This window comes from Pararge aegeria, chromosome 3, assembly GCF_905163445.1.
Source record: "Pararge aegeria chromosome 3, ilParAegt1.1, whole genome shotgun sequence".
Lineage (NCBI taxonomy): Eukaryota > Metazoa > Arthropoda > Insecta > Lepidoptera > Nymphalidae > Pararge > Pararge aegeria.
Window position 1 is genome coordinate 7,512,744 of NC_053182.1, and position 18,688 is coordinate 7,531,431.

Genomic DNA, 18,688 nt, shown 5'->3' on the forward strand with positions numbered 1-18,688 from the left:
ATACGCGCCCTAACCTTTGCAAACTAAAATATCGTTTGTCTCTTATTGGAACATTTAATATTGTATATTTAAACATGTTCATGTTTATTTCTAACGCCACTATTCTTAGACCCTGGGGCAACGAAATGTTACTGCAAAAAAAAGAACAACTCGAATAATTGCATACAATAGGTACTACATATCTATTACCAGCTGGCCTACGGCTTATATTTGTTATATGTTTATGTTTATTTTTATTATCTGTATTTTCTTAAGTATTTATGTATGATGGAGTATATTTATTTTTTATATTTTTCTTATTTGTGCAATTTTGTTTATGTAACTCTATTTAGCTATTTGAATGTAGGTTTATAATAATTTTACACCACCTGTCCGCTCTCGCTCATCTTGTCCTAATCCAAAGGTTGCCTGGCAGAGATCGCTACTAAGCGATAAGGCCGCCTTTGTCTTTGTATTTCTATTGTTTTTTTTATTTTCCTAACTTCATAGTGGTGTACAAATAAAGAGTTAAATCATAATAATAATATATTATAAGACTACCTTTTCTCCGTAATTCATATGTTTTTCGGTGGTTTTTGTAAGTTTGTTTCCTATGTTCTACTAAAAACTTAATCCGATCTTGACGTTTGATAATAAACCCCGGAAAATAAATTGTTGCCGCTGAATTTTGAAAATAAGAAACGATCTCGGAGAAAATTGCGGCCAACTGCTACTTACAAATAAAGTGACATATTATAGTTGTAATAAGTATGCTTTTTATGTTTTATAGAAACATTCACATAATTACTGCGAAGGGTCGTATTTTATATGGTTATTGCCTGTAAATTGAGAACACGTAAAGTTGGCGCGGGATCAAGTTGCGTGCGAATCGAACTGATGACATTTCATGGAAACCAGTCATGCCTGTAAAGGTGGACTTTGACGAGCCGTCAGCGCGACAGATAATGGAAACATGTGTGATCAAGTTAGCAGTAGGAACATAAGCAAGTCATTTTTTGCTCTCGATTCTTGAGTGTTTAAAGCTACTGTCTGAATCTAACCTCCAATATGGAGAGGTTGATAAAATAGCTATACGATGAGGGACAAGAATCTTTTTACTAAGTACACATATTTACTATTACTGTTATACAGTTACCTCATAAGATAGGTTATTTTTAGCTAAATATATCGATCGCCTTGTCGCGTTGGCTGGTATTTATATGAATTGAACGAGGTAACGAGGTGTTTGCTTGATCGAAAAAACTGGTTTGCGGTTTGTCACTACCGAAGTCTCTCATTAGGCCTAATTCATTCCAATTTACAAATAATAAAATCCCTAAAAGTTTTCGATAAGGCTGGCTACCAAACATCACAGCACCCGCTTATAACTATCAAAATGTGTAAGAAAAAATGCTAGAAAAAAAATTGTTATTTCATTTTGTTGCTTGTCTTGTCCACCAAAACGTACCTTAACATTTAACACAATGTAACTACTTTACCTCGAAACATAATATTACAGTTAAAGTTTACAACCAATATTTAATCCCGCCATCAATACTAAAAATTAATAGTTTGCCAGTCAAGTCAACAAGTGCTAAATAATGGGGGTCTTTAATAATTGTCTTGCGTAAATGCAAATGTACGTTCTAAATGAATAGGTAACATGTAAAACTAAACCTTGAACGCAGAAAATAACCACGAATAATATTTTAATTCACTCACGGTTCTAATAGAATAGAATATAACAGAATAAATTTTTATAGCTTTGACTGTGTACATTTTAATACTCTAATAATATATTCCTATACCTATCAGCACGGTGTTCGTTAATTCGTAATTTTGTCATCATTTTAAAAGGATGTTGTTGATTCTATATATTAATATATAGTTCACGGAACTAATTGGTGTAGCTAAACAGTTAGGTTTGAGATAATACAGGTGTACAGTGTAGAAAATTGTCTACACTGTACACCTAAAAACACATTTTGCTTCTGCACAAATTGGATAAGAGAAATCTTCTGTCAGCTATAAACAAAATATAATTATAAAAATAACAAAATATATATTACTAGCTGTTGCCCGCGACTTCGTCTGCGTTTGATATTGTTTTTAAAGTTTTCAGTATCACTAAGCTTTAAATGAGTATAGTAGTATATATATAACATGTGACTGTCAATTAATTATAGACAAATAATTTGCAATAAAATAAAATTGCGACTATAATTAAAGATCTAAGCTATCCTATCTCTTAAGTTGGACCAGACTGCTCACGGTGTGTCAATTTAATTTAAAATCGGTTAAGTAGTTTAGGAGTCCATCGCGGACAAACATCGTGACAGGAGATTTATATATATTAAGATAATTTATCATACAAAGAACACTGTAATACAAAGAAGAATGTTGATACCATATTCCATTACAGAGTCCAGAACTAATCTTCAAGCTTTATAAATGTATGTACATATATGTATGAACGTTTCATAAGTGCCTGTGATAGGCCTACATGAATAAAGAAAATTTGAATTTGCTTTGTAGTTAATACGGTACAAATACTTTATTTACAGGAACATAGGTGATATAATAAAGGACTGCGTTACCCTGGTCACGATAAGTTGGGTCGGAAAATGACTCCATTTATCCATTGTTACTTTTACTTGTGCTTTAGCAATTGACTTACTATTTTAAAACGTAATTTAAGAATATAAGAATGTTCAGTTTTTGCTTAGCTCGCAGACAAAAGCTATGCACCGATTTAAAAATCAATTTGTTTTGAACTAACACTTATTTAAGTTATTAATGCCCGTTTTCACTGACGACGATCAAAACAATTATAATAAATAATAGCTATACAAATAATATCAATTTGTTTTGAACTAACACTTATTTAAGTTATTAATGCCCGTTTTCACTGACGACGATCAAAACAATGCTTAAATAAGTAACGCCTAATCTATAAAAAATCTAGGCATACATGAATCGCCCACCAATAGTTATCACCTAAGAGTTGGTGAAACGTTTTTTCTGTAGACATCGCCTAAATGGCTAGGCTTTGGATTTAGGCGATGCCTAGGTTAATTAAAAGCGGGCAGTGTTCCAAAATTAGGTTCAAACGAACCACTAATATTAAATATCCGCTGTTCTTCTAAGAAAAAAAAAATATACTTGACTAAATAATTTGTATAGCCTGTGTACCCTTCACTTGGCCTGGGCGGCCTGCTAAGCTTCTGGAGTGAGCTCGGCTGGTTGGAGTGACCCAGCAGCCGACCAAGTACGGAGACAAGCCCAGAGAAAGAAAGAAAAGAAGGAACCCTTTTGCCTGTGTACCCGATTAAGTAAAACCTTCTTCACAGAAAAAAAATCAAAAAATTCCTCTAACGCTGCTGGTTTTCTTTGTTATTAATTAAAATATGTGTCTAAAGTGGCAAAACATATAGAAATTGCAAAATAGTGTACCAAGCGACCAGTAGTTTTGGAACGTTCTGAAATGGAAACCTAACATGTCACACTCTTAAGACCAAAGCACTCCAGTAGGTGGGTAGATACCTACTACGTTAGAGTGATCGTCGGGTCGGGTAAATCCAATCTCTTTATGAAGACGGATTTCGTTAATTTATCCGTATTCTGCAAAAAAAAAGACTACCCTAAAAGTGAAACCAAAGCAAATTAAAAAGTTCGCTGAAAGCCTTTAATTATTTCTTGCTCAAGAATTATTTATTAATCGCAGCAATTTGCGAGGGCGATTAAACTCTTGACTTAAAGCCTGTACTATTTATTCTGCTAAAGTAGCAATTTGATATTAATGCGACATTTCACGAACAATGAGGCTTGTGGAGCAGCGGGAACAAAAATCATCATATCTCATTAATATTTCTTTTTTAAATTACAGTAACTGCTGAACCTTGAGCGATTTATATTCGTTATATTTGCGATACATTATATATCTAAAGCGTTGAACACGAATCATCACTTACCATCCATTAACGGTCACGCGGAATTAAGTGGATTTTTTTACACTTATGCAAAAACTAAGATAGGCCGTAGTCTACCACGATGGCCACTCAAGTGTCAAGTAAAATAAGTAGATGCAGTCGGTACACTAAATAATAAGGTATAATACCTACAATACAAAATTATTATGTATCGTAGTATTGTTAACAGTCCGCGACACATGTTTTATAACAATTAGGAATATACTCGTATATCTTCTTTTTTTTTATAAATCTATTTATTGTTTCGGCATCCGAACTCACTATTTGTGTCGAGAGCATTATAATGCATGTAATAGTTTTGTATCGTAGGTATTATACCTTATTATTTAGTGTACCTACTGCATCTACTTATTTTACTTGACACTTAAGTGGCCAGCATGGTAGACTACGGCCTAAACCCTTCTCATCCTGAGAGGAGACCAATGACGTAGTGGGTAAAGGGTTGATGGTGATGATTTTATAATCGTGAAATTTTCGATGTGAGAAATGGTTATTTTACTAAATATCTCGCGAGATTTAATCTAACAAGCTAAATTTCGGAATAGTAGGATTTTCAGGATAAAAAGGATTCTGTGTTATTTATTACTCAGCATGATTTGAAGACCTATAGCTTTGGCATATATACTAAATTTCATAAAATCCGATGAGCCTTTTTAGCAAAAAGAGGTAGCTATAGTTTGTTCTGGAACCATAATTTTATTCGGGATAAAAACATAAAAACAAATAAAAAACACCACCCATTTTTTTTTTTTACCAATATGGATTCTTTTATTAACAAAGATTCCCACTTTACTGCACTTGTGCATTTGTTGAATTTAGATTTATTTATATTTTAATTTAAAGTTCAGACTCAATTTTTGTCTTATAGAAAACAACAAAATTGATGTTTTATAATATTGGTGAAGATTTCAAAAAGCTGCTTTACTCAATACAAGTATAAGCAAATATCAATTAACTTGCGCCGAATAATCGAAACCTTCGCGCCTCCGCACGGAAGCGGTTACCCATAATTGGTTCCTGTGTACGACGAATTGCATACATCGTCTGCCTTGTCACAATATTGTGGTTTAAACTTCCTTATACAAAAATACTTTGTTTAGCAAGTCCACGATAATTTTTATTAGCATGTAGGTACACTTATTTTGAAGTATTTCTAGCATAAAAACGACTAACTGCATAAGATGTGTACTTACACTCCATTTTTTCTAATTAATTTTATTATAATGTACACAATCTTTTTATTACGTTTTAATGTTTCAATAAAACAAGTGTGATAAAATAAATAAAAATAAACAAAATAAATAGATATTTTCTTTATGTGAAAAAATATGTTTTTATAATTTTCGTAACAATTTAAAATAAACTTTGCACTAAAACGTAACAAAAAAATTGATTACATTATAAGACCTGAGTAAGTAAATTCTATTTAGCATAAATTAAACAAGAGGGTAGTCATGTTTTAGCAATGCACTATTTTAATTTAACAAAACATATATTTTACGACTACGATGTTGTTTGAAGTCGATATTTTTTTACAATTCCATGGTTTAAAGGTTTAAACGATAAGTTTACAAAGAAAGTCAAAAAGGAAGCAATCAAATTTTATTGCAAAGACTATGTTTGCAAATTTTTAAATTAGCTTCTGATCTGTAAAAAAAAAAAACCATTGCCTTATATGTCAAAGAATAGGAGGCATTGGCATTAAAAAGCAATAATTGCAGTCAACAGAGCCGTATTAAGATGCTAAGTAATTACGTATATTTTACGCTACTTGCGGTCCGCAAGATTAATGGGGCCAGTCTTGCCTTCCGACCTTTACAAGTCGACGTGTAAATATAAAATGCATTGACTATATCAATTCTAGTTGTAATATTTGTTATTGTAATGGTTGGTTATTTTTCTTTTATAGGATTCCGATAAAAAATGGAGGGTCACGCTGTTTTCGATGTCTGTCACTATCCTTTTTAACAGAGATAGCTCGAGGTACTTGAAAAAAATAGTCTCTTATTCTTGGTGAAAATTTTAAAGGTAAACCCGGAAATAAGAGCATTAGGATGCTTCCCGAGGCACGTGGATAGTACGAATACGAATTACGGTACGAACTTCTAGGTTTAATAATAATCATTACTGGCTTCATCAATACTTAAGGTAGAGCTAGCTCTCTATACAGTATATCCGAAAATTACGCGAAAAGCCCGAACTCTATCAGTTTAAAGTTTAATTAGTTAAACCAGTCCAGGTTGCTATTATTAAAAAAGTTTTAAATGACAATGTAAGATGGTGATAAAACAAAATCGGCTAAGTTTGTTGTGGGCTTCTTCTTATCTCGTAGCTTTAGTTTTAAGTTGACGAATGTAGTTATCGCCATCAACTCACTTCCACATCATAAATCAATAATCATCAATATATGTGATGTACACAAAAAAAGTGCCATCTATGTGCCTATTTGAATAAAGAAACATTTGACTTTGACTTTGACTTGACAATATCATGAAGCAGAGTGGCGCCACTCCGGTTCACTTGTTCATTTATCTTAGAGTTAACTATAGTGTCTTCATGTTGCCCATCAGATTTGATCGTACGCAAGCGCTAATCTGTAATTTAATAAAAAAGTCATTGACCTTTCCATTTTTAAATAGAGCACCAGCATTTGACGAAGTGACAAATGACATAGCCATGACTTTCACTTGTACAGCATGTTCAAATGTCTTGGGAATGTAACAAAGCATTCGGCTCTGAGTTTTACAATCCAAGTCGGACAGTAACCGATGATGAATATGGCTCGTTACAAGATCTCTCTGGGTGGCGAGCCGATGCGACATGTCTTAACGACGCACTCATAAACGCGTGACATCGACTCACTGTCCGCGATGTGAGATCCCGCAGCACTGATACAGAATAAACAGTCCGAAACACCTTGAGCCTTAATACGATTTATTTATGGCCAGTGCTTAATTCAAGCGAGGCCCCCGCACTCAGCGGTTTATCGCTAGCGCGCTGACTTGGGAATTTTATGGGTAACTTGCATTTATTTTACTTATTGGAAGGTTGACACCGCACCCGTATTTTATGAGCGCTAATAATAATTCTTTCACTACCGTATTTAATGCGCCAACTCCATGAGTTAGTTTATCGCAAAGATTGGGCTATCATATCGCTGGGGAAATTATATCCACCGGCAGCGTATAGTTGCGACTTGTAATGGGACAGCAGTTGTGAAGTGAAGTGAACTGAATGTTTGAATGAAAAGAAATGATCTTATCTCCCAACAATGTAGTTAACTCATTTACTCCAGTTTCTCATTTTAGTCAGATGTCAATGAGACAACCAGTGTGAAGTTATCCAAAATAATTTACATCACTTTCATACATTGATTTCCATGAACTAACCAACGAAATGGTACAAAAGAGGTATTTTGTCAAAATATATGTATACTTTTTGTAATGTTCATGTAGGTAATATAATAATAATAAAAAGTAGGTAATATATTAATAATAATCATTTATATTTAATAATAAAATTAAATAAATAAAATATTTAATCATAAAATTTAACATCAGTTACGAAATAAATTAAATGCAATTAAAATAAATACATGTCAAAAATAAATTAATTAAAAAAAAAACTAAATTAAATCTAATCCAAATAAACCAATTCAAAAATAAAATTTAAAGAAAAAGAAGAATAAGAACAATCCCTCAATACTGTCTAATATGCACCTTTTGTATAAGGGACCATAAACATGTAGACTAAAAAAGTACTAGGCACACATTTGAATAAGTAGTGAATGAAATTATTAACAGTTATTTTTTATGAAACGAAGAAGAACGCATTTCAAGTTGTTCATTTAATCGAGAACCAAAATTTTTGATGACCTCCCTGGCGCAACGGTGAGTGCTGTGAATTTCATTAGGATGTCCCGGGTTCGATCCCGGGGGCAATTTGGGAATTTCTAATTTATGAATTTTCTCTGGTCTGGTCTGGTTGGAGGCTATGGCCGTGGCTAGTTACCACCCTACCGACAAATACATGATTTAGTGTTCCGGTACGATGTCGCGTAAAAATCAATTATGGTATGACTACCATACTCCCTTACAGATTAACCCGCTACCATCTTAGACTGCATCCTCACTTACCGCTACGCGAGGCTGCAGTCATGAGCTAACTCGCGGTGGAATAAAAAAAAAAGAACTATCCAAGTCTACAAACTCGTTGCGAGCTAACCACATTTCATTGTAGAAACACTACGAGACCACGCTGTTTTACTCATCAAAGCCACTTGTCGGGTTGCCATTTGGTGATATGACCCGTTTGGGTACTACTTATATTATATACTTTGATGGCATGGTTCATTGAAGCTATCGCCGGAACTTGTGGTAGTGGCGCCTTACATAACACGCGTTTGGAATTCCATCAAAACCCGAACGAACCACGGTATCGTCGGATCGATCATTTAAACTATTTGAGCTAATAGAAACAAGTCTAGCGCAACCGAACGTCAGATCGCGTTAGGGACGAACAAATTGTCGGATGTTATCTTATCTATGACTACTTGTTTAGCCTTCGAAATTATAAAAGCGCCGTTTAAACTCTATGAAAAAAATGTATTAAGAAAGGTTACGTTATAAATAAGTAGCGGTGAGATGTTATCGCCATCGGCTGGCAGGAAGGGCTTGGGCCCATTTAGGGGTGCATTAAAATCGAATACATCATATTTGTTTGATTTCCTAGTTCGCGTTTCACCCTGTAATTATACAAGTCACCGTCCGTGGCCGGATCTCTGCCGGTTTTTTGTTAATACACATTAATCATATTTTTTTTTATTGCGAGCATGTGTTTTGGTCTCGTAAAACACTTTCGGGGATTACATATAAAGTGTTTTTGTATCTTAAGCTGTTGCTAGCCTACCTAAAAAATAAATTAAAGTAGAATTTAGAAGCACACATTTAGGTATTAACTTAAGTGTCACAATATTGCAATCGTGTGTTTTGAACTCGTAAAACACACTCTGTTACTGTTCTTCTCTGTCATTTCTTAGTGTTTCTTTTTCTTTATGTTATGCGTTCTGTAAAGTGTTTCTTCTTCTTCTTCTCTGGGATTATTTTGCTCTGTGTCTTGAGCTATTGCTAGTTGCTTGTAATTATAAATAGAAGCTAAATATAACTTGTATCACAGTAATGTATATAAAATTCTTTCCGGGATTTTGAACAGTTAAGTGAGTTAAATGTACCTACTTAGTTATAATTTTTTATATTGCTTGTGTTTTAAACTACTGAAATATGTAAATGCATTTCTATTATTTTGTTTATTTTAAAATCATATCTTCTTTGATATACTTATCTACCTGCTTAAACAGCGTCATTTTCATCTGATCATACTATCGTATCCCCTGTATTTGTCTTCTAAAATACTTACCATACAAACGATACTTCGTCTTTTTTACGTAAGTTAGTACTTTAATCAAGTTTCTATTATTTGATAGGTGATTCAACATCTTATTAAACCTAGCCGAGTCAGTAGGACCTTATAGTATATAATACAATGATTCGATTACAAATATATTCGTAAACCTAAATTTACCTCCATTATTTTAGACGGAGGCGCCGCCGTGCCGCCTAAATGTCTAATTTAGTTTTAGTTCGTCCTTCCAAAGTCATTAGCGCTGGGTTAGTTCCGTCATCAGTTCAAGGAGTTTATAGTTGCAGTCACCTGTTTTATTTCTATACAAATCTTTCCTCTTTATAATATTTGTCTTTGCCTTATAAGTATTATAAGTGTTTGTAATCGATGCACTCTGAAAGTACTAAACAGAGTTTATCATTCGTTCAACCCCTAACCTATTTTTTCGAAAAGGAACATAGACTATATTTTGTTTGAGTGTTATAATAACATTTAAGCCTCTGATATATAAATTATATTTGTATAGCAATCCTGAAAAAAAGTTGATATAACCACGGGTAGTGACTAAATGTTCTGCTGATATTAAAGAAATAATATTAAAGATAGTCTTCCAAAACCATATCCGTGTCTCTTATAAAGAAGCTACATTGAACATATGTAGCTTTGTAGTCGAAAGTAAAGGTGCCATTTAACCGTCTTTACTTAGTAATAAAATATTATTACTTACACATAAACCGTTTTACTATTAAGAAAGTCTTATGTAGAATCATACAACATCTTTGCAGTATATTATTTGGTTAGTTTAGGAGTTTAATCGACAATTGAAATAAGTTCGTTTTAGATCTGTAATCGTTCGATTGCGCGGTCTGTAGATGTATATGGGTGTGAAATGTAAGGTTGTGTGGTAAGACTAATGTCTATGAGTATATCATTTCTCAAACTACTACTACTACTAATATTAGGTATATTATTACGTTACGACCCTTAATGCGGTTGAAACCACGGGTGACAGCTAGTTGTTGATATTATTATCGGTGTTAAACTTTCTCAAACTTTACGTTCGCGTTATGATTTTATGATGACCATAAAATAAAATAAGTTAAAATACTTTCTAAACCGATTTTCATAGAAGCTTAATCCGATATTCTAAGCTTTAGAAAACAAGCAAAACGTACACAAGGCCAATGTTAAATGTAGATCTATTCAGATGGCATACTTGCTTTAAAATTGGTTACCAAATGCTGTAGGGGATTGGTATTTGAATAGCATTTGTTTAACTGATTGTTACTACTTATCTATTGGCTATTGCATACTTTTCCAGCTAAGGAAGAGGTAGGTACCAATTAAACTAAGAAATGGTACCAGTTCCAAAAATAGCCTTTCATATAAATAACTTTAAACAGTCCGTAACTACAGTACGTAATTGACCAAAGAAACTGCATCTGAACTACATCCAAATTGCAATTTGCTAGCTTGCAGTTTTCGAGTCTCTCAGAAACTTATTAATAAACGTGCCATAACGACGGAATAGTAATGCTATGTTTTGTCACACTTCAACTGATAGCACTTTTCAAACGTCAGAGCGTGACAAAACTTTGCGTAACGACTCGAAAAGGTTCATTAATAAGGGGGTTAATGTTAAGGGTATACATATGTGCTAGAGTTAGAGTAGATGAAATCTCGTTTAATTAAACGTGCAACTATCTAATATAATTTATTAGTTCGATATTAAGCACCGATATTTGAGATCCTATTCTTAGTTCGCAAACGGTTTATTAATGCAAAAGTTTCAGAAATTGGCATGTAAGGCTACACAGCCTCACATACCAATCTCTTAAATTAATCAGTGCAAGCCCGAACCGCGTCAAATAAGTTGGTCTTAGAATTAGTACAAGTCAAGTTCGGATTGCCAGACAATATATTAAATAGATGGTTGTCTAGACTGCTAAATTTGCCATCCCAAGAAGATTTACTGTACAATATTGATATTGGTAGTCAGTAGTATCTTAAGATTTATTAATTAGTGACGCCATTTTGTGTTCATATGTAGTTGTTTACGTGTTACGTGCCTGAATGACCTTAATTTATGAAAAAAATATTTTGTAGCCAAATTGCCAAATCTTCAAGCCACGGTGCATTGCTTTGTTTGACTAAAATATCGTTCAAGACAACGTAAAAAATTACTCTTTAATATATGTACACGGTGTCTTTTAACCATATCCCAATAGCGACCCAGTGAATTTAATCCTTGCTAATATTATAAATGCAAATGTATGTTTTTTTATCCTTCCATCACGCCGCAATTACGAAACCAATAAACTAGATTTTTGGTATAGAGTTTGGCAAAAGGAAGGACAGTAACGAGTAAGAAAAGGCTATTGTTATCTCAGGAAACAAAAACGGCTCCCAAGGGATTTGTAAAAAAACCGTAATAAACGCGGACGAAAAACGCGGGTAACAGGTTGTATTCACAAAAATTGGTATTATTTCTGTCTTCGCTCACCTAGCAAGTATGACAGAAGCTGGGCGGACACTTCTTGCTAACCAAAGCATCGATTAGACTTAATTATCGAGTGACATTTTGTCAATCGATTCGGTTTGCACTTTCAAAATATTATCGTTCCATCAAATTCAAAATTCAAACACAAATTCGAAAATGTTTTTTTTCATGTAGACCTTATTACAAGCACTTATGAAGCGTTCATACATTTAACAAGTTACACTAATGTTAGAGATGGTGATAACTGCATTCGTTAACTTAAAACTAAAACTAGGAGGGTTCCAAACGCGCCCTGGTCTTAAAAGAGCCCACAACAAACTTCGCCAGGTTCATTTCTCGGGAACAGTGCTTTATTCTGAATGTTTGTTTCTGAAGATGACTACGGATCCCCAAAATATATACCGCACTTATAAGTATAGTAGTATAAGCGTAGCACACACATATTTGTAGGTAATGTATTGTTGCGTAAGTTAACTATGAATGGTCAAAGATATTTGGAAACTTTCACTCGATCCATGTTAATGGTTCTGTTTTCTGTTCGCAGGCGAATGTTTCCAACGGTTCGAGTGTCCTTCACTGGGTGTCGAGCGGAGGCGCGGTACGCAGTCCTACTGGACGTGGTGCCAGTAGATGGCAAGAGATACCGCTATGCTTACCACCGGTCTTCATGGCTGGTGGCTGGCAAAGCGGACCCCCCTGCACCCGCGCGCCTTTACCCACACCCCGACTCCCCTTTCTCCGGCGACCAGCTTAGAAAACAGGTGGTCTCCTTCGAGAAAGTTAAGCTTACCAACAACGAGATGGATAAAAATGGACAGGTTAGTTTTTGTTTAAGCATTTTGGCTGTTATATTTATTTCAGAAACTTGAAAGTATAAACCAGAACCAGTCAGTCAGGCAACGGCCACTAACTAAGTTATGTGCATCTCAACTCTAAATACCACTTACGCGTTGTCAGTGTGGCCATAATCTACATTTGTTTTATATGCCTTTGATCCGTTAGCTGTTGTGTTAAGTTAAATTTGCTTTATCACCTACTAAGTAACGACATTGGCGCGCACAAGATTATTGAGCAAAGTAGGCATAAAGCTGGAAAATGGTATAAAATAGAAAAATCCTGTTCCTATTCGAGTTTTAAGTAATTTTAAGGGTAGGCAGTGCATTTGTGCTTATACGAAATGCACGCCATTGAGTACGGAAAAACAAAATGTGAGGCTGACGCAAGTAAATACCAACTTAACGACGTGATTTTGAGGAAGCTTTTCCTGTAACTACTTTTGAGAACTATTTACCTATTTTGTGCTTCAACTCGCTTTTAATCGTTCAGCAAGGTGCTGAGTATCTCTCTCTCTATAATTATTTAAGTGACATCGAACATGCATTTGATACTAACAGTTAGTGACAAAGTGTCAACGCCGCCGTGTTCTCGATCTCTTGACATACTGTCAACATGTCGCACATCAATTTTAAACTCTTAACTAAACGGCTCTTCGACCTAAATAAATGTTTACGTTAAACGCGTATTAATTTAAGCTCTACTTCGAATTCGAGATAGAGAAGTTTCTTGTTTCTTGAATCGATTAACTTATTATATTTGTAGTTCACAAAACAAATAACAACAAGCAATAAATTTGCCTTTGAAAAAATATGTTAATGTTCCACTTGTCAATATAATTTCCAATTCAAATCAATATGCGTTATTTAAATAAGTTTTATTATACTGGTCAAAGGTTTGTCCGTTTGTAATAAATATAAGAGAGAACCACTGGAATTTTAATTTCGACAATATATCCACATTATTCATTATTTCCAAGCACTTTCTTAGTAATAGTAGGTACTGCAACGAAAAACTATTTTAGTTAGGGACACTTTTTAATAAATGTACCTTTAAATTTAAAAACCCCCCAATTTCAATATAGTGTACATTATTCTACTAGTCAAGCTCTTTTATTTAATATTCATATTACAGGGGTTGTGAAAAAATATGTAATCTGCCTTGCTTCAAATAGCCTCCAGTCTTATTTTTATTATTTTTTGTTATAGCAGCGATATTAACAAGCTGTAAATATATAATTAATAATAATAATTAATATAATTACCTATATCGACTGTAGGTACCTATCTCTTATGGTCCATAGGATAAAACGCGCTGGCAGACACGCATACGGTCGTAAAGTCACACGGTGCTCAATAATAGAGTTACTTTAATATCGCCAGATACGGAACCCTTAAAGTTAACACTACATTTTTTATTTTTTTATTTTAAACGGTGACACGTTCTCGGAGATAAGTTGAGGACTACTTCCCCGTGCGTGTGGCAATTTTATAGAATTACGAGTGAAATTGTCGATGCCGGCGACACCTCGGGCGGCGGGGACCCTGTAATGAGTGCGTTGTTGGCTACAAATTAGTTGCACATGTCGCCCACGACAGCCGGCTCACCGCTACTTGCCTCGTCGCAGGTGCATGCCGCCGCGAAATGTCACGACCAGGCCTAGACCGTTCACGCCTTAGTACAAGATTTGCTCGCTAGCAATCGAGGAGTCAATTTCGAGAATACAATGGATCTTATTCGCATTGAAAAAAGTCCAAATTTGCTTTAGACAGAACGTTTGTAAAAAAAAAAAAATGCAGTACAGCGTTTGCGTCTCTAACGTGAGTTACATTTGGTCTATTTTACTTTGATGATACAAAGTTTGATATGGGAAAATGAGTACTCGATTGCGAGCGAACAAATTTTGTACTAAGGCTACAGGAAGCAAACAGACTAGCTTGAACCCTCGTCAATTGGTATTGCGAAGTTACTGCAGAGTAATTCGTCGTGTTACGCTGGACGTTTGACTTCCGAAGTTATGACAGTCGAGAAAACAAATTGGATTGTCGGAAAACGGCTACTTGGTTAATTTTATTGCAAATAAGGGGGAAATCTTCTACATCCACCATAAGATGGGAAGAGGAACGTTCTAGAAAATGTCCGCGGGAAGTTAGGGTGACTGACTGACTTATGCCCATTTTCGCTTAACCTAGGCATTGCCTAAATCGAATAAGGCGAAAAAAAAACGTTTCACCAACTCTTAGGTGATAACTTTTAATGACGGTTGACGTATGCATAGGAATCTCCTTAGATAAGGCATTACTTATTTAGGAAATGCTTTGTACGTCGTTAGTGCAAACGGGTATTAGTTATTGAATGGGGATTAGAGCCCCTTTGAACCAAAAGCTGGCGGTTTTTCTGCGTACAAAAAAAATTCTAAGGAAGGTTAAGAATATGCCAAAATCAGAAGCCCGCCTTCAAGCTTACGTGGCAAGCAGAAAAAGATTTAATCATCATCATCCTCAACCTACCTTGGTTAAACTCCTCGCCCATAGGTGTGCGGGGCTAAGAGCATTGACAGCTCCAGTTGGTGGAATTGAAAGGTTATGACAAGGTTAGTGTTAAGAATTGGAATCGAATTTGGAGCGAAACGTGCGTAGAGGGTACATTGCCGAAGGTCTGTTTGGTGTGGAGTATAAGGATTGAAGAAATTATAAATTACACCATACAGATTCTCCTGCTTTTCGCGGACTATAGCAAATTAAGCTTAATTTTCATAATATATTATGGATTTCCGCAAAGGACTATAAAAAAACAAATCTATAATTAAAGCTAAGAATTGATTTTTGAAAATTTGTCTTCTAAGTAAAGGCAAAATGCAAAATATTGGTCTGAGGTTTGTATAACATTTCAACTTACTAAGAAGTTAAGAACTCACTTAAATTACAAATCAAACTTACGACAGCGAAGCCGAGGGATAAGCACAAAAAAATATTGGTCTTATAAATAAACCTTTACCTCATAATAGCTTTTAGTATTCCAATTCTGTTTTAAAAGTTTTTTGGGTTGCCGCATCGGCGTCGAATGAACCCGAATGAGAAATTTTCGGTATGTAACGGGGTTTTGTGTAATTTAATTATAGAAATGTACCTCGTGCTCACAGTGTATGAGGGACGAGTGGGCAGTGAATGGAACAGGTTGGGCGTGGTTGTGTGATGGATGGAGCGGCTCCGGTGAAAAACGCTCCTAGCTCTAATTGGCTTTCCCATAACGAAATTATCGCACCATCGCCATGGATTTAGATTAGAGCTGTTTAATGAGACTGTTTTACCGTCTTTGAAATCACCATTATTTGTTTTTATTATTCTGTGATTGTTAATCGTACACTAGATCCAATGGTATCAAGATCTATGATTATTAATAAGTTGTTTTTAGTGCCTCCCGATCCCTTTGAGTAGATAATACTGCACATGTCAGAAGTTGTCTTTATATTTCGAACAATAACAAGTTATTGTAATTTTAAGACCATGTATTTGCAAAATAGATTAAAAAAATAACATTGTATGACTTTATGTATTTTCAAAAAACAAAACAATTCATTTGTTGTTCTGAGAATAAAACTGAGGAATAAATTAATCTTTATGACTTATTAAAGAACCCACGTTAAAAACCCAAATTAATCATCCACAGCTTAGTAACGTCCCACAGTTGGGCACAGGCCTCGTCTCTCATAGGAGAGACGATTTTAGAGCATCAACACACCACGTGGCTCCAATGCTGGTTTGTGGGCTTTACCGTTTTTTTTTTTTAATGGATACCGGTGACCGACGCGACGCCACGGGGGTTGACACCGCCAACTTTAACGCAAAAAATACAATACCTCACATTTTTTTGGCTCAACTTTAGCAGTTAAACATGCTAACTACTACACCAACGAGGCAGTCTTCAAGAAATAGGACATTGGCTCAGTTTTTATCTACGACACTTTGGTCGCGTCCAAAGTTTATTTACCTACCACCTTACTGGTTTAAGAACGTGGCGTTAGCGTTGCAGAACGTAGAAACGCTTCCATGTTAGACTGGACCTTACCTACGAGACCAAAGTCCAGAGCTTGTCCTCGAAAAATTACGATTAAAAGTGGGTGTGGTTAACGACATTGTTATTTTACGTTCATAATGTCAGTTATAATATAAGCTATAATGTTATATGAAAGACCACAGATTGACCATAAATAGTTAACCCTGAACGTGCACATAACGTTATAACAACCCGTAAAATTGCTTTACAGTGCCACGCGACATGCGTACCTACCAACTAAGAACAAAAGGGTCTGAGGGTAGGTATTTAGGTAATTCCCATTCCCATTAATAAACCCATTCAGAGAAAGTGTGTGTTTATTCATTGGTTACCTATGCTTGGCTCAACCGTTGTACAGATTTTGATGAAATTTGGCTAAACCTATCTTAACTTAAGCCCGCGCTCCTGTCTGCGTTTGTTCGTTTGGTGTGTGAAATCCTCAGTGTAAATAATATCTCTGTGCTTAATTTACTTAGTTTCAGTGGTTGAGCCGAAAATAGGTTACAAACATACAAACAAATATATTTGCGCGTAAATAATCCTAAGACCCTAAGTAATATTATTATTGCGAATGTGAGTTTGTTTGTTTGTTACGCTGGTAATGTCTCTGCTGTTCACGAGCGGTCTTCGTGAAACCGCAAGCATTTTTGCGTAAGTAGGTACAAGTAAGAGTACAAAAAAGGTCATAGATACCTTTTACAAAAAAACCCGGATATAATAAAAAATATTTACAAAATCTTCAATTTCTCATGCGAAGTATTTGTATAGATTAGATAAAATTAGTGACAAACAAACTTTTGCAGATTTACGTAACCATACTGACACGTTATTTTATTTCAAAACTTTAGTAGGTATATTAGGAAATTTGAAGACATCAAAAAAAATCTAAATTTAAATTTCGTTTATTAAAAGTAGGCTTAATAATTAGGGACAATGAGTTCGGATGGCAGACTATACCGATTAGAAGCCGGCAAGAAACTTAGTAGTTGCTCTTTTTAAACATCAATAATTTACATTGTAAAATTTATTTTTCTATCTTCTAAGATATGAAAGCGTAGCCAGATGCTTCCAAGCAACCTTGTTATAAAAAAAAACATCAATAGTATAGTGACCTCGATGTATTAAAAAAGTTTTAACATATTCTTTAAGCTTATGCATTGGTAGGTCCATAATTACATTAGGAAACTTAATATAACAGCGTATAGTACCTACTTAATCCAAAAAATTACTTCTGTACCTTTCGCAGAAGATTATATGCAGATGTCACTAATTTATGAAATACATTTCTTGTAAGTCGATTCTATATATCCACTTTTTGTTTATAAAGCCTAAAATTTTATCCCAAAAATAAAATATAATTATAAATATATGTATTGTGAAGTTACAGCAAGTATACCTGTAGCTTTATATTTCTCACGAAGGGATTCGCTATTATCGTTATTAAGTGTACTGTGTTCTTGATTTTATTTGTGTTTCTCTTTTCCTTCTATTTCCTTGTGATGTATCGTATGGAGAGCATAAATTTAAATAAATATTTGTCGCCTACCGTTGAAGGGTTAACTAAAAGCCTATTCCGTGCTTCAGAACGGGGTCACAGCGTTACAATCCATGAGAATGGTCGCACGAAAAGCGATGACGGCTCGCGATTGTAGGCTTTATAAATAGGGCTGCCAACTAGATTATTTGCAGTATATTAAAATTGTTCAACTTACATGTGCAAGTAGAAGATATAAAAAAAGTAAGTTGGCAGAGAATGATGACAACAAGAAACGTGCAACAATGTAGCTGACAAACGACTTTGATATTTTGCTTCCACAGATATAGTTACTTTATTCCTCTGTAAAGATTCATAAATGTGTATAAGATGAATTAATAATGATAAAATATTTTTAGGATTTATTTTTAACTTAGAACTATTAGCCTAAACATG

At 34.6% G+C, this 18,688-nt stretch overlaps 2 protein-coding genes across 2 annotated transcripts in view; one reads left to right on the forward strand and one right to left on the reverse strand.

Moving 5' to 3' along the window:
* The window catches only part of LOC120636264 (ubiquitin-conjugating enzyme E2Q-like protein CG4502), a 312,586-nt gene that overhangs the window by 207,707 nt on the left and 86,191 nt on the right, over positions 1 to 18,688 (reverse strand). The window lies entirely within an intron of this gene.
* LOC120636235 (T-box transcription factor TBX20-like) overlaps positions 1 to 18,688 on the forward strand; it is a 125,017-nt gene that overhangs the window by 63,364 nt on the left and 42,965 nt on the right. Inside the window, exon 4 of the mRNA XM_039907615.1 lies at positions 12,413 to 12,686. Within this exon, the coding sequence (XP_039763549.1) occupies positions 12,413 to 12,686 (274 nt within the window). The remainder of the gene's footprint in view (positions 1 to 12,412; positions 12,687 to 18,688) is intronic.